Raw genomic sequence first — 22774 nt, forward strand, 5'->3', positions numbered from 1 at the left:
AAATCTCAGGTACTTATTCCTTTTCATCTTGAAGGTGCCCCTTATCTTTTCTAGGCCCATTACCCGTCGATGCTCCTTCTGAAATCTATACTACTGATGGAGGCGCTTTCTTCCCCACTAGCAAAGACACCAGACCTTTAATAACTACTCCAAGACCTCTCTCTCTGCGCTTTTATGACATGAACTTTCGAACGGCTCCCCCACTAAAGTGCCCTAAATTTGCTGCCTGGATGGCGCGCTTGAAACCCAGCAAGGGCAAACTGTGGGAAGATTTGGGTATCGACACCCTCCTCAACATGTCGCAAGAAGGCATTCCTTATTCCCACAACATGCTGACATATGCACTTTTCTTCTGGGAGGGTTCGACGAACACCTTCCATACCGGCTGTGGCATGATCACCCCCACTCTTTTGGATGTCGCTGCCATTACAGGTTTAAAACCTGCTGGCCCCACGTTTAATCATGTGGACGTCGAAGTGATCCCTGTAAAGTTTGACATTGGCGAAACAAAGAACCCATCCTTCAATAATTTTCTCACTCATCATCACAAGGATACTCCCGACATCAGTTATGAGGAACATGTGGCCTTCTTGACATATTGGTTGTCGAGATGCGTTTTCTGTTCCAGGTCCATGCAGGTGGCGTAACAATTTGTTTATCTTGCCAGTCATCTACACAACGGTGAGGGCGTCGCTTTAGGACAGTTGATATTGGCTAACCTGTACGTATCTCTGACAGAAGTGGCCCAACAAATCAAATGCTACAATCCCAATGCCACAAAAAAGAAGAACGTTCTGGTGCATGGACCCTTCTAGCTATTGCAACTGTGGCTAAATGCCACTTTTACTGAAAAGTTAAAACCCTTCAGGAATCTGGATATAAACTGTCCTCCAGACCAAATTTGCAGCGTTTGGGAGCGCTTGTCCATGTTAACTCCTATCGATAAGGGTGCTCCCAACTTTGCCCTTTCAAATTGATGTTCGACCTGATGCTAAGAAGGGTCGACTTTCAACCATCCATGGCTAATTTTGCTGATGGCAAGTCTGGTCCTAAATGGCTGGCCAATATCTTTCCGCCGGTGAGGGAAGAACACAAAAAACTTTCTGTCAACACTTGGCGTCGATTTCTGGTTCCCAACTTTCTATCATACTCCATTGCAAGCACAAGCCCAAGTTTGACAGCTTATCAGCCCAATCTGGTGGCTCGACAATTTGGCCTTTGTCAGTTGGTCCCAAAATCTCTGTACACCTCTCATGAATTATTGTTGGACGTCCTTAACGACGAAGCATGGGAACATGTTAAAGAAGATTACGACAACATATGGAAGAAACGGCCCTCTCTTGTCTTCACAAATTTTAAACCATCATTCTGCTGTACTTATGAGTTCGACACCTGGTGGCGAACTTATTCTGTTACTTTTATTGGCGATCCTGACAAGAAGGTTTCAGAACTGACTCCTGCTATTGCTAATTTGCAGGGTAAACCCACTCAATGTAAGACACCAATATCAAATAAATTCAAGCTTTCCAAAAGTACTTTGGGGTGGTCTATTTGCACACTGAACTTCGTCGAACTATCACCCAAGCGGCCGAGTTATTAAGAGAGAAGGTAACCAGCAAGATCCCTTCTTTAAAGATCCCGGGTTACGCGAAAGACAAATATCTCTTCGCACTTCATTTTTCAAAATTTAAATTTCCTCCCTTACCTACTAGCCCTCTAGCTTTAGCATTTCGACCACCAATTCCGGATTGCAAAAACATTTAAAATAAGAAATTAAATTTAAAACAAGAAAAATAAAAAAATGCAAAAAAATAAAAACATATTAAAAATACCTTTTATATCTTTTATATAAATAAGAAAATTTAAAATTTAAAATACCTTTTATGTAAATATAATATCTTTTACAAAAACATATTTATAGCAAAAAATAAATTAAATTTGACTGTTTTATTAAAATACCATAAATAAATAAATGTCTATAAAAAAAGAAAAATAATAAATTTAAATACCTTTTATATAAATATTAATATCATTTACAAAAACATATTTATAGCAAAAAATAAATTAAATTTGAATGTTTTATTCTTTTATTTTTTTGTCAAAATCCTCAATTTATTTGCAATTCTTTGTTTTTTTCTTAACTTTATTAGGACAAAAAACTATGAGAAGGTTCATAACCTTCATGCTGTTAGCGCAGAAAACAAGGAGAAAAAGAGGAAGAGGACAAATACGCATGGACAAGAAGAGAAAGACCAACACGACGACAGTGACACCACTAACTTATGTACCTGAAGAATTGATAACTTCAATCCTTTTAAGTTTACCGGTGAAGTCTCTTATTCGTTTCAAATGCGTTTCTAAACCATGGTTTTCTCTTATCTCTGACCCCAATTTTGCTGAATCACATCTTCAACTTACAACACAGTACACTCGTAAAATTGAGTTCATATCAAGTGATTTAGGCCAAACAACATCTATAGATTTCAAAGAACAACTTGACTTAGAGAATGCTTCTGTTAAACGGTTCAATTTTTTGCATCCCCAAGCTGATTCTCTTATTCAAATTATAAGTTCCTGTAGAGGCTTTATATTTTTCCAATATTCTTCGAGTTTCTGCATATTTAATCCATGCACCAAAGTTCACAATCAAATACCTTTAGATCCTGGTGAATTTGAAACAAATTTAGAGTTACGTGATTTGTATTATCTATATGGTTTCGGATATGATCAGTTGAGAGATGATTACTTGGTGGTTTCATTGTCCTGTATTCTAGCCTAGGAAGATTTTTCACGTTTGGAATATTTCTCATTAAAAAATAACAAGTGGAAGGAAATTGAGGATACTTACTTCCTTTATACGACCGACAAGATAGAGCCCAGAGTGGGATCACTCTTTAACGATGCTATTCATTGGGTGGCTTTACATTCAGATTCATTGATGAAAGTTATTATTTCATTTGATTTAACAGAAAGGAAACTTTTTGATATGCCTTATCCAAATGGTGTAGGCCATAAGTCTGATCATTATGAGTTGTGGGTATATCAAGAATTTCTTTGTTTATGGGCTATGGATTGTAAAAATAGTAGAATAAAAATATGGTTGATGAAAGAATACAATGTGAACTCGTCTTGGATTAAGGCTATTGTTTTCCCTGTGCAAATCCTATCTCCTCATCAATTTTCTCCAATATGCTCTACAAAAAATGGTGATATCATTGTAACAAATGGGACTAGATTATTGAGGTATAACGATAAAGGAGAGCTTATCGAGGGTTCCTCATACAGATGCTTTCCAGATAGTGCAGTTTCACGTGGATCCCCAGCGATAGTGTATACAGAATCTTTTCTTTCACTCCCTGGTGATGGCACGCAATCTTAAGAAGATGATTCAGACTAGAATTATTAGGTTTTGAAATATTTTCTTGATTTATTGATGTGCTACAAAATACAAAGTTTGGTTTGATGTTTATTGGAAATGTTGATAGCTTTGTTTGTGTCATTAGTGTTATTTATGCATATGTAAATGTAATTGCATGAAATCAAGATTGTCAAATCTTTTACAAGTGATTGTCTTATTAATGTTAGTTATTTTAGATGTATTAATTTCACCAATAATATGCCAAACCTAAAACCTGCTATAGAGTCATTCCACTAGATTTTATAAAAATATGCTTCATTCGTAAAGATTTTAACAATAGCAATTGTGACAAAACACTTAAGCTTCTTAGAATCTGTTTTCTTTTATATTCTATTAAAGGAAGCAAAAAACTCGAGACTTAATGGTTTAGTTCAGATAGAAAACACTTTTTTTTACTGAACAAAACCGCTTGGGTTATCTAATTTCGAAGCAAACAGTTTAAAGGGATGCAGTTACCGTGCATAGATAAAAATCTATGCACCATGCATAGATTATTATGGACCCTTGGATCATTTGATCAAATTCTAGACATCAATTGTTTTTACTCAATACTCACCACTCAATACTCAATACTGGATTAAAAACATGATCTAATGTCTTATGTAAGCTTATGCATGGTGCATAAGTAAAATCCTTATGCATATTAGCCAAAGCCAGTTTAAAGGTTTTATTTAAATAAAATCCCCGCCTGTAAATACCTTGCTACATTTGACGCGTTCACAATGGTTGGATCTAAGATTAAACAATTTGGATTTTAAAATAAAAATATTGAATTTAAAATTCCAACCGCCTGATTTTAATCCAACAATTGTGAATATGCGAATGTATGAAGGTAAATATCGGATGCTGGGAAACCTCACTAATCACTGCGTTCTTATGAATCTAAACCGAACTCCTCTAATTTTATCATTCTATTAAAAGTTGCAATATATTTTATGAAGGTTTGGTTGGTCATGTTTATTTCACCTTAATTATTTGTGTTGTAGATAATTGCACAGAGGCAGGTTGAAAGGCTTCTGACATTTAGCTGTCATACTGATTACTAAAGAAAATTGTACTAATTCTTTATTGTGTTTTCTATTCATTGACAATATATTGAATTTAGCTGTCATACATTTAGCTGTCTTAGAACTAGTTTTCATCCATTGACTATAGATTTTTTTTTTTAATTTCATTCTATTGTTGATCCAACCATTATTAGGGATTATGGTGGTTTTGTTATTGATATGTGTTTCAAGAATTTTCAAGGATAGAATGTTTTCCCTAAGACTATAATTCAATTTCACTTTACAAAAGTAAAGAGATCTTATTTTAATTTCAAATTATCGTGGTTGATATGATGCAAGCAAGTGGTATGAAATGTGTTACAAATTGCTATAAATTTTTTGAATTCTCTTAGATATAATGAATATGGAAATGTTAGAAGAACCTAGAATTATTATAATACTAATATATCATAAGACATCTCGAAAGAATTGAAATAATTTAGAAATATTCACTACTATTGAGAAGTTGGTGACTTAAACCTATAAATAAGCAATTGGTACTTTGTAATTGATTATCCAATCTCTTCGCTCTCCTAGTAACAACATTTACTTCTCTTCTTCTTTTTACTTCTCTTTTCTCCTCTTTCTCTACTAACACAAACAAAACAAAGCATTTGAATATACAAAAGATTACAAAGCATTTCAATATAGAAAGGGTTTCAGTATGCATTGATACCTTTATAAATGGAATTTCAGTTATTGATTATTAGAAGCATTTGTGGAGTCGAAAGGTTTGGTTGTGGGGGCACTCCAAAGAAATCTGCTATTCTGGCCATTTGTCCAGCCAATATTTCATAACTTTGGTTTGTATTGTTTATCATGAGAGTAAAAACAGTTCCCATTTGTTGAGTAAGGGCATTCACCATTTCATGGTTGCTTTCGTCTATTTGTTGTCGGATTGACAACATTGACGTAGTACTTAGAGATGACAATGTCTGGTTAATATAACCTATGCCCATAGGTCGACCCCCTAAGTTTGATGTGCTTGTTGCCATCATATTGTCGGAATATGATGAAGGATTCGTGTGTAAACCTTGCATCATGGAAGTGGGCATTCCAAACCGAGGGTTAAAACCTGGTGGAGGTATCATTCCTTGAAACGGCGGTCGTAATGGGTTAAATGGTGACCGTACATTCATTGGTGACGATACCAATGTTGCTGCCGTCGATCCACCAGTATTTGTTGTTCTAATTGGGGATGAATTTGCAGCATTTTGTGATGTTGTTCCGGTTAGAACAACTCCTTGATTTCCAGAAAGGTCAGAATCATTTGTATTAACTTCAAACATGTTAGTTAATTTTCGACCACTTCTTAGTATCATACATAACTCTTACACTAACAAATATAAAACAAACAGCAATTGACGAGTCCCACCGGGTGTGCCAATTTGTTTACCCAGAAATATGGTAAACAAGCGCTAATTTCCTTTTTAAAGGTTACTTTTGCGGAATCAACTAGAATATTCCAGGACTAATTGCTTTTATTTGTCTATTATGTGTATCTGGTTTGTATTAAATGCAGTAATAACTTCAAAGTAAAAGTAAACACTGAAATTCAAGACTTTAAAGTAAATGAAAGCAATAAAAAGCAGTAAATGTGCACTGAAAGTAATGCATAACATAAAATGATTGCATAAATTAAACAGGTACGCATACATACATTCCAAAGTTGCACTCGTCACTCATTATTGCACAGAGATTTGAGTTTACTTGTGTTTTTGTAGAAAATGCAGACCCCAAACTGTTCCTCTGGAACTTGCTTAAATAGTGAAAATAAAATAACTACTACTAACGGTCGACTGATTACTAGCCAACACGTGTCTTCGACATGCAGCATCTTCGTCTGCGAGGCTTCCACGCGTCCTGTGAAAAACTGCTAAAAAACTGTCTGAAACTGCTTCCTTTGACTTCTGATGCCTTCCGACTTCAAAGCCATACTTGGCAAAACACCTAAGTTTTTGCTTAATTTAGTCGAACATGCATGGCAGACTTGCTAACTTTAGTCGAACCCTGGCAGTGATGGTCTTTTGTAATCGAACGGTAGTCTTGACTAAAAGAACTTTTAATCAGACTACTTTGCCTTAGACTATTTAATAATCTCATATATCTCAGAGACCACTTACCATTATTAGCAAGTCGAAATCCTAGCGTAACACTGTGTCAAGTAAATTTTTCATTTGTATCTATAATAAATGAAAATAAATTGAGGATAAATAAATTGAACAAAAACAAACTCCTTATTCACATTCAATGTGTCTTTTCCTACACAGCCTCCCAATTTTAATACAGAAGGGTAAACATTAATGATTTCTAAATATTTATTTCTAAACTAGAAGTAATAAATATTTATTCTTTGATGAGATATTTAATTTATTTTTATTATTTTTAATATATAGAAATTTATATTTAAAATGTTAATCAAATTCCTTATAATAAAATATTCTATTTTTCGTACCCTTATATTCATTTAACAAGGCAGACTAAAATTTTGATATTAAAAACTAAAAAAAGTAATTGAATAAAATAATTATATTTAAATTTTCATCAAATTCCTTATATTAAAATATTCTATTTATTCGTCCCTTATATTTATTTAATAAGGCAGACTAAAATTTGATATGGAAAACTAAAAAGAAATTTTTTAAAATAATTATATTTAAAATTTTAATCAAATTCCTTATATTTAAATATTCTATTTATTCGTGCTTTATATTCATTTAACAAGGCAGACTAAAATTTGATATCGAAAACTAAAAGGAAATTTGTTAAAATAAAAGATGACATTGAAAATTTTCTAAAAAGAAATTTGTAAAAAATTTAAAGGCTTACCAAGTATAAAATATTGATATTCATTTAAAAAAAGCTTAAATGATGAGAAGGTTCATATGCTATTAGCACAAAAAACGATAAGAAAAAGACGAAGAGAAGAAAGGAGCATGGAGCAGAAGAAGAAGATGGGAAAGAGAAAGACAAAGACGACAACAACGAAATCTTATGTGCCTGGAGAACTGATAACTACACTCCTTTTAAATTTACCAGTGAAGTCTCTTATTCGTTTCAAATGCGTTTCTAAACCATGGTTTTCTCTTATCTCTGATCCCAATTTTTCCAAATTACATTTTCAACTTACAACACCAACTCGTAGAATTGAATTCATATCAAATGATTTACGCCAAACAATATCTATAAATTTTGAAGAACAACTTGACTTAAAGAATGCTTCTGTTAAACGGTTCAATTTTTTGCATCCCCAACCTGATTCTCTTATTCAAATTATAAGTTCCTGTAGAGGCTTTATATTTTTCCAATATTCTTCTAGTTTCTGCATATTTAATCCATGCACCAAAGTTCACAAACAAATACCTTTAGCTCCTGGTGAATTTGAAACAAATTTAGAGTTACGTGATTTGTATTATCTATATGGTTTCGGATATGATCAGTTAAGAGATGATTACTTGGTGGTTTCATTGTCCTGTATTCTAGCCCAGGAAGATTTTTCACGTTTGGAATATTTCTCATTGAAAGATAACAAGTGGAAGGAAATTGAGGATACTTACTTCCTTTATACGATCAACAAGATAGAGCCCAGAGTGGGATCGCTCTTTAACGATGCTATTCATTGGGTGGCTTTACATTCAGATTCATTGATGAAAGTTATTATTGCATTTGATTTAACAGAAAGGAAACTTTTTGAGATGCCTTATCCAAATGGTGTAGGCCAAAATTCTGATCATTATGAGTTGTGGGTATATCAAGAATTTCTTAGTTTATGGACTATGGATTGTAAAAATAGTAGAATTGAAATATGGTTGATGAAAGAATACAATGTGAACTCGTCTTGGATTAAGGCTATTGTTTTCCCTGTGCAAATCCTATCTCCTCATCAATTTTCTCCAATATGCTCTACAAAAAATGGTGATATCATTGTAACAAATGGGACTAGATTATTGAGGTATAACGACAAAGGAGAGCTTATCGAGGGTTCCTCATACAGATGCTTTCCAGATAGTGCAGTTTCACGTGGATCTCCATCAATAGTGTATACAGAATCTTTTCTTTCACTCCCTGGTGATGGCACGCAATCTTAAGAAGATGATTCAGACTAGAATTATTAGGTTTTGAAATATTTTCTTGATTTATTGATGTGCAACAAAATACAAAGTTTGGTTTTATGTTTATTGGAAATGTTGATAGCTTTGTTTGTGTCATTAGTGTTATTTATGCATATGTAAATGTAATTGCATGAAATCAAGATTGTCAAATCTTTTACAAGTGATTGTCTTATTAATGTTAGTTATGTTAGTTGTTTTAATTTCACGAATAATATGCCAAACCTAAAACCTGTTATAGAGTCATTGTACTAGATTTTATAAAAATATGCTTCATTCGTAAAGATTTTAACAATTATGATGACAAAACACTTAAGCTTCTTAGAATCTGTTTTCTTTTATATTCTATTAAAGGAAGCAAAAAACTGGAGACTTTATTGGTTAGTTCAGATAGAAAACACTTTTTTTATTGAACAAAACCGCTTGGGTTATGTAATTTCGAAGCAAACAGTTTAAAGGTTTTATTCTAAATAAAATCCCCGCCTGTAACTACCTTGCTGCATTTGACGCGTTCGCAATGGTTGGATCTAAGATTAAGCAATTTGGATTTTAAAATAAAAATATTGAATTTAAAATTTCAACCGCCTGATTTTAATCCAACAACTGTGAATATGCGAATGTATGGAGGTAAATATCGAATGCTGGGAAACCTGACTAGTCACTGCGTTCTTATGAATCTAAACCGAACTTCTCTAATTTTATCGTTCTATTAAAAGTTTCAATATTTTTTATGAAGGTTTGGTTGGTCATGTCTATTTCACCTTAATTATTTGTGCTGTATTTTTGGTGTTGTAGATAATTGCATAGAGGCAGGTTGAAGGCTTCTGACATTTAGCTGTCATACTGATTACTAAAGAAAATTGTAATAATTCTTTATTGTGTTTTCTATTCAGAAGTCTTAGAACTAGTTTTCATCCATTGACAATATAGATTTTTTTTTTTATTTCATTCTATTGTTGATCCAACCATTTTTAGGGATTATGGTGGTTTTGTTATTGATAAGTGTTTCAAGAATTTTCAAGGATAGATGGTTTTCCCTAGACTACTTTTATCGTAGTTAATTCAATTTCACTTTACAAAAGTAAAGAGATCTTATTTTAATTTCAAATTATTGTGGTTGATATGATGCAAGCAAGTGGTATGAAATGTGTTACAAATTGCTATAAATTTCTAGAATTTTCTTAGATATAATGAATATGAAAATGTTAGAAGAACCTAGAATTATTATAATACTAATATATCATAAGACATCTGGAAAGAATTAAAATAATTTAAAAATATTTACTACTATTAAGAGGTTGGTGACTTGAGTCTATAAATAGACAATTGGTACTTTATAATTGATTATCCAATCTCTTCGCTCTCCTAGTAACAACATTTACTTCTATTCTTCTTTTTACTTCTCTTTTCTCCTCTTTCTCTACTAACACAAACAAAACAAAGCATTTCAATATACAAAGGATTACAAAGCATTTCAATATAGAAAGGGTTTCAATATGCATTGATAACTTTATAAATGGAATTTCAGTCATTGATTATTATTATTGTGTGTGCATGGAAGCAGATATAACCCATCAAGGGTGTATCAGTATCTAAGTAACAAGAATATAACAAGCCTTTGTTGCAAATATCAATTATTGTTGATTCAAAAAAACCACTTTCAGTTCCAAGTGCAGAAATAGTAAACATTAGTTGATAGTAAATAAGCTAAAGCAAGGAGAGATAAACACTCGGTCAAGAATTACAAACCTCTGAACTTTGCCTTCCATGGAAGAGAAGAGAAATGATTATTACCTGGCAAAGTTGCAATGGAATTTTCCAATGTGATATTTTAGTTGAAAATTTCTTTGGCTACCTGCCAACCTTCTAGTCCACCTCTGGTGAAAAACCCAGACTATCCCTGACTTCGGAAATGCATTTCCGAAATGCACGAAAAAGGTGTTTTCGAAGATGCATCTCCGAAAGCGCCTTTTTTTTTAAATAATTGTCTTATTTCGGAAGTTCATTTCCGAAAACAGCATTTCGGAAATGAACTTCCGAAATAATGCGCGTTTTGCAGATTAAGCAAAATACTCCCCCTCCCCCATTCATTTACCCTAATTCAACATCAAACACAACCAAAGGAGAAATTTTGTGCAAACACACTTCCAAGTCTGTGTCGCGGGCGAAAAATCGTTTTGTTCCTCTTTTTTGTGGATGAGACACCTGATGCCTTCTTTGGGCTCGAGTGCTCAAAAAAATGATTTTTCTTTTGTACCGACCAAACTTTTTATTGTTTCCAAAGTAGGAAAAGGAAAAAAAGCTGCAATAACCTAAAAAGTGGGGGAGAGATTCCGGGTAAGAGGGTTGGTTATACGAAGGGAAGGTATTAGCACCCAACATATCTATAGTACTCTATAGGTTTCTTTATTTTGTTTTATTCCATTCTTGTTGTGGTGGAGGTTCTTGTGAAATAGGTGGGACCTAAGGTGTTTGTTTGATTATGCTCGCAAAGATCATCGCGATCCTCTGCATACATATCCCTTAGAGGGAATCAGAGCATCTGTAGCTCGGGGTCTACGGGTGCTAAGGTTTGAATGGTTTTTTTTTTTGTTTTGTTTTGCTCGCCAAGGATCGACCTTGTGCCTACGTATTCTCAAAGGGATGTTGAGAAAGTCAGAGCAATCGTAGTTCCCACTTATGCTAGTGGAAGCAAAGGAAAATAGACAAATGTCGTCTAAATGCTAGATGTATCTAATCTATATCATCACATACATCTGTTTGATTTTTGTTTGAAAATCTTTTCATTATAAGCCCGGGGCCATGCCACTTAGGGTGCTTAGAATGATAAAGATGTTTTTGTTGTTTAACCAGCCTTGTGGCAAAAGTTTCAATGAAGTCAGCCTTGTGACAAAAACTTTGATTAATCAGCCAGCCTTGTGGCAAAAGTTTCAATGAAGTCAGCCTTGTGACAAAAACTTTGATTAATCATCCAGTACGGTGGTAAAACAGTTTGATTGATTAGCCAGCCTTGTGGCAAAAGAAGTTTGATTGATTAGCCAGCCTTGTGGCAAAAAAGTTTGATTGATTGATTGTGATGATATATAAGAGATACTCCTAGCATAGAGATGAAAAATGTCTAATCTCCTAGGGTATTTGTTTTGGATATTGGGGATGCTTATAAGAAGCCCGTGGGTCCTTGTACGAAGCCCAAGAGGAGGCTATCCGAGGGTCCTTGCATTGTAAGCCCAAGAGGAGGCTATGGGAGGGACAATCCAGGGTCCTTGCATTGTAAGCCCAAGAGGAGGCTATGGGAGGGTCACTCGTTTGTACAAAGCCCAAGGGGAGGCATGGTATAGTTGGTTTGAGCTCTTAGAGCGATTTCACCGGGAAACCATACTCTATGTCCTAACCTAAACTAGGGAGATTCTTTGCACGAAGCCCAATAGGAGGCTATGGGGAACCTAGTGTTGTACTAAGTTGGATAAGCATATAACACAATCACACATATGAACAAGTACAAACAAATATGCACAAGTACATGAACAAATATGAACAGTTATACATATATGACAAAGTGTGTGTATATAATGGAGTTTATGAAGGAAATATACCTGTAAGCATGATCCATTTGTATACACGGGGCTCGGGACTCACACTCGGGGAGAAATCCACTTGAGTTTATTCAAAGCTATGTAAACAGGTATTCACAAAGGGCTTGGGACTTATACCTACATGGAGGCCCATGGTATATTTTTGGGAAGATTTAAAGAAAAACCTTCATTTTTGGTTTGTTATTCAAAGTTAAAAATCAAACTGATCGAGATATGTACAAAAGGCGTACAATGAAATACCTAATTTCATGTACTTGAGTGGGTATGTACAAAAGGGCTTGGGGCTTATACCTACATGGAGGCCCATGGTATATTGAAAAGTTTTGTTTCTTTGAAGTTTTGTTGTTTTGAAAACTGTTTTGAAAATTGTTTTGAAAATTGTTTGAAAAGATTTTATTTTGAAAAAGTTTTATTGTTTTTAAAAAACTGTACAAAAGGAAAAGAAATGGGACTTACACTCTCTAATATTCGAGAGGCCCCACTTCGTTTTGAAAATCAATTGATCAATTAAAAAGATTTAATCAAAGAAGTGGTTTATCGTTTTGAAAGAGAATCGCGATCGCTTGTTTTAAAACGATTTAAATTTTGAAAGAAGTCAATTTAATCAAGATAAACAAAAGATTATCCTCAATTAACACTTAGATGATTAGGGTTTGCTTCAAAAAATATTTACAAGTGATTAAGTTTGAAAATCAAATGAAAAATAATATTTAAAAGTATTAAAAATACTTAAAAACAAGTCATTTTAAACTTAATTAAAAATATATTAAATGAATCTTTTTTTGTGATTTTTTTAATATTATCAAAATATGTATATTAAATAAAGAGTGTAAAAAAAATGAAGTGAAAATAATGAATTTTGATTGGTTAAATTAATTGGTGAAGTTTTGTTAAAAAATGAAAGAAAATAGGTTGCAAAAAAAATGGTTTTGTCTCCACTAGGGCTTGAACTCACGCCCTTATGTTCACCAGCCAAAACACTTGCCAACCCAGCTGCGCGCGCAGCTTGTTATTATAACTACCCCCTTTAATTATATTTAAAAACGAACATTTGAAATTTCTGAACAGAAAAAGGCGCCAAGAACACATCCCCAATTTGATTTTGAAATTTCTGAAAACTGAACCAAATTGATCAAGTGAAGGGTCTATCTCACTCGGTTTTTTACAAGGATCATGATGGTGCCCTCATAATTCATTTATTTTTGCTCTAAGGTGATCAATTTTGTGATGAACACGAAGAACCCTAATATGACAAATCATTGTGAAATCGTGTATGATCATGATATGATGCAATTGATTGAGGGTTAATGATCCTCATAGGTGCAGAAACAAGATGGTATATCAATATTTCATTTATGATGCGTGCATGATAGAGTTTGAAGTTCATGAGCACTTACCTCGAAAACGGCCAAACTGAGAATTGAATTCTGCAAATGAGGAGTTCCAGTTGTTGTTTCTTGATCTGGACAGCATCAGTGGACCTTATGGAAGGTGTTTGAATGCCTGGAATGAATTGAAAACCCCTGGACCAGTTGGTGATGCTCGATCTGCAGTAGGACTCAAGTGAGGATCAAGCTTGATGATTTTGGAGTTACAGGTCAGGGAGGATGATTGGGATAGCTCACATATGGTATATAGGATGTGTTAGAAGCATTAGTTTGGACAGAAATGAGCTTGTGTGAATTTTGGCATGATAAGGCTCATTTCATGTTCATATGGAGGTTGAAAAGTGAATCTGAGTTTTGGGGTGATTTGGGGTGTGTGAGTGGATCAAACACATCACATTTGATGTTTATGAGATGTTAGAACCCTCACTTTGGCCAGAACTTCAAAGATTTAGAGGTTGAGAATTTTACCTCTTTGAAACTTAAGAAACTTGCATTCTAAGAAAGAAGAGAGAAAACCTATAATTGTGAGGTTTTGGTGTGAATTGAAGAGTGATTTAAACCTCTATTTATAGGCCAAGTATTCTGAACTCCAAGCTTTGCAACTTGCTTCAAGAAGTGATGATTTGGCTTAAGGGATAAAGTGGAATCTTTCACATTAAATGCAAATGGTTAAAGTAACTAAACCATGGTTATTTTGGCCAAGCTTCTTATCCCTTTCCTATCTGATCTTAAACCAGAAAATATCATTCAATCATTGCTTTGGTGTGTCATTACTTGCATTATTTGGCAAATTGGTTCATAACTTTGCAAAAATGGCTTGAAATTTCAAGTGAAATGGTCACTAATGTCAAAATTCAAAACCATAGCTACACTCCATATTTTTTCATGCTCTTGGACATTTTGGAAAGCTCATATTACACACTTCAAAACCCTAGTTGAAAGTTTCTTCAAGATCCTTAAGGAAGTGGGTGAAAAAGTTCCATGAACTTTGAAGAAAATGAAGTTTTAAGTGAAATTTTCATAAGATACCAACTTTGAAGCTCCATATCTCTTAAATGGTTGATCTTATGGAAAAAAATTATATGTGTCAAAGTTGTTTATTGGATCAAAATCTACAACTTTCATGTTGGAAGTTTTTTTCAGTTTGTAGGTGAAATTTTGAGTTATTCCCCTCCAAAGTTTGGAAAAAACCATGAAAAACACTTAGAAAAATTTTCTAAGTATGAAAGTCAAACTTTTGACTTTTTGATTCTTGATTGATTTTCTTGATTTTTCTTGATCAAATGACTTCTCATATCATATATTGATGATTTAAAACTTCAAAAGTCATGGTTGACCAAAATTCCCCAAAAGTCAATGGTGATCTTGTACAGTTGACTTTTTCAGTCGAATCGCGTTTCTGGAGATTTCAAATGAAACAGGCTACCCTCACCAAATGAATGGTATGAATGAATCACATTGAAGCATTAGAGGATATTGAGCCATGGTTTGAGTTGTGGCACCATGTCCTGATTAAAAAAAGTCAGTGGTTCAGTGAATTAGGTCAAAAACCCTAATTGTCGATCTGATGAAATTGATGACTGTAGGTCTTGAATTGAGATGCAATTTCCATTGTATATTGTCATAGGGATTATTTGAAGATGATTGAAACTTTTGATTGACTTCCTGGGGGTTTTTATGGTTTCCCAAATGTGATCCCTGATTTTAGTCCCTGATAGTTCAAAACCCTAATCTGATGATTTGAAATTTCACTGTTGATCAATCCTTGTGCAGAAGATGTCTTGAGCCAATGGATTAGGTCAAAATGATGTGCTTGGGGTCTTGAGGTCATGTCCCAAGTCACTAGGTCAAATCCTGAGCAAAAGTCAGGAGTATGCTATCTTCAGGCAAAACCCTAATTCAGTCGATTCAAAGCTGTTGAGCTTGTTGAAGTGAATCTCTGAGGACCAAATGTTGATTATTGATGAAGATGATTCATTTGAAATGAAGGGAGAACAAAACCCTAATTGATTTGTACTTGTACTGATGAGTGACTTCTTGATTAAACCCTGCTGAGTCACAAGTAGCAAACACAAGCTATGCAATTTGTTAGAGATGCAAATGATGCATATGCAATGATATGAGGTGGTATCTTAGGTCAAAAATTGGGGTATGACACTTAGCGGGCTTTTTCTTTTTTTCATTCTTTTTTTTTTCTTTTTTTTTGAACAAGTCGTGTGATCCTGAATCTCAGATTTGTTGGAAGTGACTGTGACTGCCTGAGTCATTGATTGATGAAGAATTACCATTGTGGTATTGTCATATTTTGACCTCCTGATGTGAGGGATAAACCACAGCGGTTTTGACGTTAGTCTCGACCTCCTGATGTGGGGGATAATTTTGATGTCTCGACCTCCTTAGGTGAGGGATAATCGTTGTAGATTTGTCTTTCCTCAATCTTTTGAAAGATAGCCATTGTTGTATCTTTAGATGTGTGCTCTTGATGAATTTTGAATTCTCGATCAGGTTAACTGAACACTACCCGCCCCTGGGTTGAATGTTAGGGTTTTTTATTTTGAGAAGAGAAACTCCTACTTCGAAGGCTCATAGGGGTTAACAAGGGTTTCACTCCATTATATCTCCAGTGTTTGGGAATTTGAAACAATGCCTGTACATCATCAACAGGGTTCTACTCAAAAGCATACCATTTGAGGTTCTTGGTATTATGCTCATCATTCTCCCTACAGAGTTATCATGCTTTATTAACAAGAGTTCAGTATCACAAAAAGCATAGAGAAACATATAAGAGCAAAAGCGAATGGATTTTTTCAAGACAAACATATCCAGTGCATTATGATTATAGTTCAAAAATAAACAAGTCTTGCATGCAAACAGTATTAAACAAAGCAAGAAAGCTTAAACATGAACATACATGATGAATTAGGAATTGCCAACGTTGAGGAGATTCTCTCTGTATGGACTTATTGCTTCAGAAGATCTGCTAAGTCAAAGGAGAACTTCAATTCTGGCCCTCAAGTGTGAATGTGATAGCCTCTGAGTTAATCAGGTCTTGAACCTTGTCTCTGAATGACTTACACTCTTCAATAAGATAACCAAGTGCCCCAGAGTGGAAAACACACCAAGCATTACGTTAGAACACTTTAGATCACTTCCTGGAAGAAGATTTCGGCAAAGTCATACAGAAGTTGCAAGTGTCCAGCTTTTAGGGATTTGAGCCATGCAAGTGGTGCACAAGCTCAAGATACAAGGCATCTTGCTTATCCCTCAGTCGGGAGCCCCAAATATAGCGACTGGAGTTTGTGAATGCTTTAGGGATTTGAGCTGCCAATGATGCGAACTCAAGAGCACGGAGTCTTGCTTATCCCTCAGTCGGGAGCCCTAAACATAGCTGTTGAAACAGAAATCACCGTCATGAATGGAGGAACTTGTATTACTATCAATGAACAACAATAACCTCTGACGCTTGGCTATCAAAGTCATTACTTGGAACACACAACAATTGTTGGGAAGGAAGCCTCTGGAAGTATGGGTTGCAAGTGATTCTCATGAGTTACTCCTCGAGGAAGAACAAACATTCTACTTGCAGCAGATGAAATCAGATTGACTAGTAGAAATCATTATGAATAAACTCAAACATCTCTGTATCGAGCAAGTCCTGGACTCTTTGTACCTCAACATCTTGTAAGGTTTGACATTATGATCAGGTGCCCCGAGAATGGAAAACACCGAGTACTGTCGTTAAAATCAGGAGAGTTATCCATGGTGAGAAACACCCAAAGCACGAATCTTAACCAACTGAAATTTCAACAAGCAAGGAAGCAATTAGACCCAAGGCATTAGGATTACATCAGCCTGCTTCTTATACTCGTTCGGGGGTAAAACCATGGATGCAAAGGGTGCCTTACACCTTCCCTTTGCATAAATTACCCCCCGAACTCAGATAAGAAGCAAGGAAGGAAGGAAGCAATTAGACCCAAAGCAAGGAAGCAATTAGACCCAAGGCATTAGGACTACATTCAGCCTGAGGCAAACCTATGCATACTGTATGAGGTTGCGGTATCGTTTTCGTCATCCTCCCTCAAAAGGTATACAGCTTTAGCCAGAGTTGAGTATCATAAAACATATGCAAAGTAAAGACGTAATTTAAAATGAGCGATAACGAAATAATTTATTCAAGACAAATATATGCAATGCACTGATGATGATTATTAAAACAGATAATGTCTATCATAATTCGAATGTTTAAACAAACAGAGAAGAAACATGCAAATGAAAGTAGATCTAATGATCCAAAAGTTCGTTCGTCGAGATGTCAATCAATCTTGTCATGACTAGGCATAGGAGCGGTGATCACCACAGGGGTTTCAAGAGGGTTGGATTTGATTTCTCCGTCATTGATCAGATCTTGTATCTTATTCTTTAATGTCCAGCAATCGTTTATGTAATGTCCAAGACTGTTGGAATGGCACGCGCACCTCGCATTGGGTTTATAGTAGGTGTTAGAATTCTTAGGAGCATCCCTCAGAATAATCAATCTGATTTTCAACAGATGTTGTAATGCTTGAGCCAACGATATATTGATCTTGGTGAATTGACGCTTAGGTGCATCTGGCTTGCGTTGTTGTTGTGGAACTGGTGTAGGACATCAGAACGAGTTATTCATGAAACCATATCTGAAGAGGAATGCCAGAACGGGTCGTACATTAGACCATATCTAGAAGTAGGAAATCAGAACGAGTTATTCATTAAACCATATCTGAAGAGAACATCAGAACGAGCCATACACTAGACCATATCTGATGGAGGGTGTCAGAACGAATCGTACATTAGACCATATCTGATAGAGAATACCGGAACGGGTCGTACATTAGACCATATCTGGAAGTTGGAAATCAGAACGAGTTATTCATTAAACCATATCTGAAGAGAACATCAGAACGAGCCATACATTAGACCATGTCTGATGAAGGGTGTCAGAACGAGTCGAACATTAGACCATATCTGATAGAGAATACCGGAACGGGTCGTACATTAGACCATATCTGATAGAGAATGCTTGCTTGTTAGAGTCGATGAGTTATTCGACGAAGTTTTGGAATGTAAAAGGGCTTGTCAGAATGAATCTCCAGCTCGATTATATTTGAGACGAATGATTGTCGAGGCGGAACCTGAAAACAAAGTTAGAAATATGCAATGTCATGAATGCAAATGAAATGTTTTCAAGGATCTTTAAGGAATTTAGTTAGCAGCATTGGAGAGTGATTCGGTCGCATATTTGTTTGAAGAATTACGACTTTTGTCTTTGAACATCCTTCTTTGAGAATCAAGCTCACCATATCGAGTGGGTCATCGCCTCTGATTCAGGATACATGGCTAGAGGAAAATAAATCCTCTTGCCCCTTTGATGGGTACGGTGTCTTTGAATTGGAAGGTACGTGGCCAAAGGAAAGTAAATCTTCTTGCCCCTAGTTAGGAATTCCGTCCTTGATAAGAGATTGTGCACTTTGAATCCCTAAGATCCTTGAAAGGGTTAGTTTACAGGTGATGTTATGATGTTATGATGTCATGCAGATGCAATGCATTAAGTAAGGCATAAGGTCATAAGGACGAGACGTCCTACAGGAAAACCCTGCGAGGAAATAAAAGGTTAGAGCATAAGGTAACGAGGACGAGATGTCCTACAAGCAAATCTTGCAAGGAAATAGAAAGGTAGAGCATATGGTAATAAGGACGAAATGTCCTACAAGCAAATCCTGCAAGGAAACCAAAAGGTTAGATAACAAGCAAGTCACACAAGAGTCCTTAAGTTTAAAGGCTTGCATGAAGTATGACCAGGTGACTACCCTTCCCCCAAAGGTACTTCTAGGGATAAGGATGATATCAGCAACGGGTTCTACCAGGTGACCCAGAATTGTCAGCCCTTCTAAAGCACCCTCGAACATGGTACATGCATACCACGCAATGATACTTTGAGAAAGAACCTATCTGAGTTGTAGTATCGGGTAGCGACTATGCCCTTAACATGCATCAAGAGTAGTCCTCCCACTACGTTCCTAAAGGCCAAGATGGGTTGAAGGTGACTAAAGGTCCCTGAGCTCCGACGCACCCAAAGATACATGCGTAAACCTCTCTCATGCAAAAGAGGTACACAATAACCAATGGAGGCCTAACTCAAGCGCGAACTTCATTTTGACCAATCCCAAGCATGCACAAGGGAGGTCTCCATGACTATGCCGCTCCTATCTTAAGGTGCACTCGAATCCGGGTATAGGATTTATCTTCCATTCAATACCCAAAACAATCTTGGAAAATAAAGCAAACAAACAAACAATAAAGTGATCCTAAACTCTAAGGTAACCCCTCTTTTATTCGAAAGCATCCCCAGCAGAGTCGCCAGTTCTGTAATACGGTGAACTGACTTTTTAATAATGTCGCGGTAAGCAAGAGTCGCCACCGACTTTTATTTTATCTAATTTAAAGAAAGGCTAAAAGAACAGGAAAGACCTTTTGAAAGATTTTGAGTTCGGGGGGTAAGTTATGCAAAGGGAAGGTGTAAGGCACCCTTTGCATCCATGGTTATCCATGGGCTCTTAATTGCTTAGCTCACTTTGTTTGTTTGATTTGTTTGAAAAGAGCAGTGTGTAAAAAGTAAAAACTTTGTCCAAGGACTTTAGCTTGTAAATAAGCGTAGCCTTGTTTTGAAAGTATTTAAAATTGAGTTGGAAAAGTATTTTTAATCTGAATTTTAAAAGAGCGAGCAATTAGTAGCAACTACCCTAAGTTTGAAAATTCGTTCTTTTAGCTTTTTGAGGCGAAAGGATCTATCCATGCCATAAAGGACAGGAAGCCTTTCAATTGGATGTTTAAGGGTCATCGAGTAATCGTTCGCCATAAGACTGTCCCATGCCATAAAGAGGGCAGGTAGTCTAAGGGAAGGATATAATAGTCATTAATCTTTTTAGGCATCATGCGAGGATACCTTAGCAATTGGGACAATCATCATATAAGGCAACATCGAGGGACAAACTTGATGATGATAATGAACTTAGGGCAACATTTGTTTTGCTTTAGGTATCCTCGGAATCGAGGGACTTGACTATTTAGTACACTTAGAGGCAGCAAGGCAACAGGCAACAGAAGAGGTTACCCTAAAGGTGAGTGTGTGCAGCAATCACGTGGTTAACTTCGATTACATTTATCTTGTAATTAGGTGATCTATGTTCAGTTCATGGTTTGCACTCCCTAAATTACTAACCACGCAGTAAATATAATATAACAGTTTTAAGTGCCTTCAAGGCCAAACAATACAACCAGGGAACAGTTACATAATAATACGGGGAAGGGAACAATGAAACCAGCGGATCCCTTAATAGGGTTTGACATAAGTAATAATAAAGACAGAGTTTAGGGTTACCAACGTAGCTTTGGCAGTCTGACAAACTTTTATCTTTGATGGATGAAGGTTGATGGGCAGAGGCTAGCCTTGAGGCATGAAGCATTGACACTGACCAGATTGTGATGAATCCTAAAAGATGGGCATAAAGAAAAAGGATGCAGTGAGTGTATGGCTGACTCATTGATATTTAAAAGTAAATCATAATTTATTTTATAGGACAAAAATAATATTTAAAATAATAATCAAATTAGGGACTTAGCTTTTGATCTGGCGTGGCGCGTAGGCGGACGAACCCTGATGGTAACCCTGAAAAGAATTGACATGAAGAAGAGAAATGTTAGTGCATTAACTGATTTAAACGTTAATTGATTATAAACCCTAAAAAGTTTACGAACCCTAAAGGGTTATTTAAGAAAACTTATTGTGACCCAAAAGGTTTATAAGGCCTAACAATGCGTTAGTGGAGAACACCTGCCTGAAGATTTTAAGGTTTATAAATGAATCAAGGTTAACAAAAACTTTAATTATTAATTTTCAATTAATTAATTAATTAAAAATATATACAAAAATAAATTTTTTTATTGTTTTAAAAATAATTATTGATAAAATTAAAAAACGAGTTTTCGATTAAAATAAATAACTATGAAATTATTATATATAAAAACTAATTTGGTTAAATAAATAAAAATAAATAAAAGAAAAAAATTATACTAATAATAAAAAAAGAAAGGAATATATATAAAAAATTTCATGCAATTAAAATAAAAACAAAAAAAGAAACTTAGCTCAGATTGGGTGTTGTGCGCTCTTGAGAGTACATGGTGAGAAAGTGGCCAGCAAAATTGTTTGGCCAAAACAAGGTTAATGGCCAAAGGAAGTACCTGCAAACAAGGATAGTAATAATGTTAATAATAATGATAATAATAATAATAATAATAATAATAATAATAATAATAATAATAATAATAATAAGGGTTAGTAATGATAATAGTTACAATAATAAAATAAAAAATATTATAAAATAGGTTTGACCTCATATAATCTAAATTTTCCCAAAAAATAAAGAAAGGTTCAGAAAGTTAGATTATGGCTAAAAGGGCAAAAATTCTCAAAAGTAAAAAAAATAAAAAATTATGATTGTAAAAACATAAATTTAAACTAAAATGTAGCAACAATGACCAAAACAATGATTAAAAAAAAAAAAAAAGCCTCATGTATCATCATTGGCAAAAAAAAATTGTAATTCTAGATAAAGTATTTGAAAAAGGTTTTTAAAAAAAAGAGAGTTGAAAGAAAATGTTTCGAAACATAAAGAGGATGTCAAAAACATAAGAATTTTGATAAAAGGTGGCCTCAAGTATCATCATTAGCCAAAAACTAAAGTTAGTATAAAAACATACATCAAGGGCCTCATATGATAATCATTGGCCAAAAGGTTTTGAAAACAAAAGGTTTATTTTTAGTTTTGATAAAAAGATTTAGAAAAAGATTTTTTCTTTAAAAAAGAAGAAGATGAGGCCTCATACAAAATCATTGGCCAAGAACTAAGCAAAAGAAGAACAAAAGATATTGAAGAAACTTGGTGAATTGTTTTGTAGGTAGGAATTAGGAATGAAGAATAAGGTTGAAGGTGTTAAAAAAAATAAGGGTTTAGTTGTGAGAGAGTAAATTGAGAAATTTGTAATTGTTAGTTTTATTTATATATCATGAATTAGGTTAGAAAAAATAATTATAGTAAAACTATGGACCAAATCAAAGCCCAAAAATCAATTTGTTTTAATTTTAATAAAAAATTAAATCAAACTAATTTAATAAGATTGACTT

The 22774-nt window shown here is 34.7% G+C and overlaps 1 protein-coding gene across 1 annotated transcript; it reads left to right on the top strand.

Annotated features, from left to right (window-relative positions):
- Nucleotides 1–8111: 8111 nt before the first annotated feature.
- LOC131598323 (F-box/kelch-repeat protein At3g06240-like) lies at nt 8112–8552 on the top strand. Its single transcript, XM_058870938.1, has one exon. It carries the CDS (start codon nt 8112–8114, stop codon nt 8550–8552), a length of 441 nt encoding a protein of 146 aa, XP_058726921.1.
- The last annotated feature ends 14222 nt before the right edge of the window (nt 8553–22774 follow it).

Source organism: Vicia villosa, linkage group LG4 (genome assembly GCF_029867415.1).
Source record: "Vicia villosa cultivar HV-30 ecotype Madison, WI linkage group LG4, Vvil1.0, whole genome shotgun sequence".
Classification (NCBI taxonomy): Eukaryota; Viridiplantae; Streptophyta; class Magnoliopsida; order Fabales; family Fabaceae; genus Vicia; species Vicia villosa.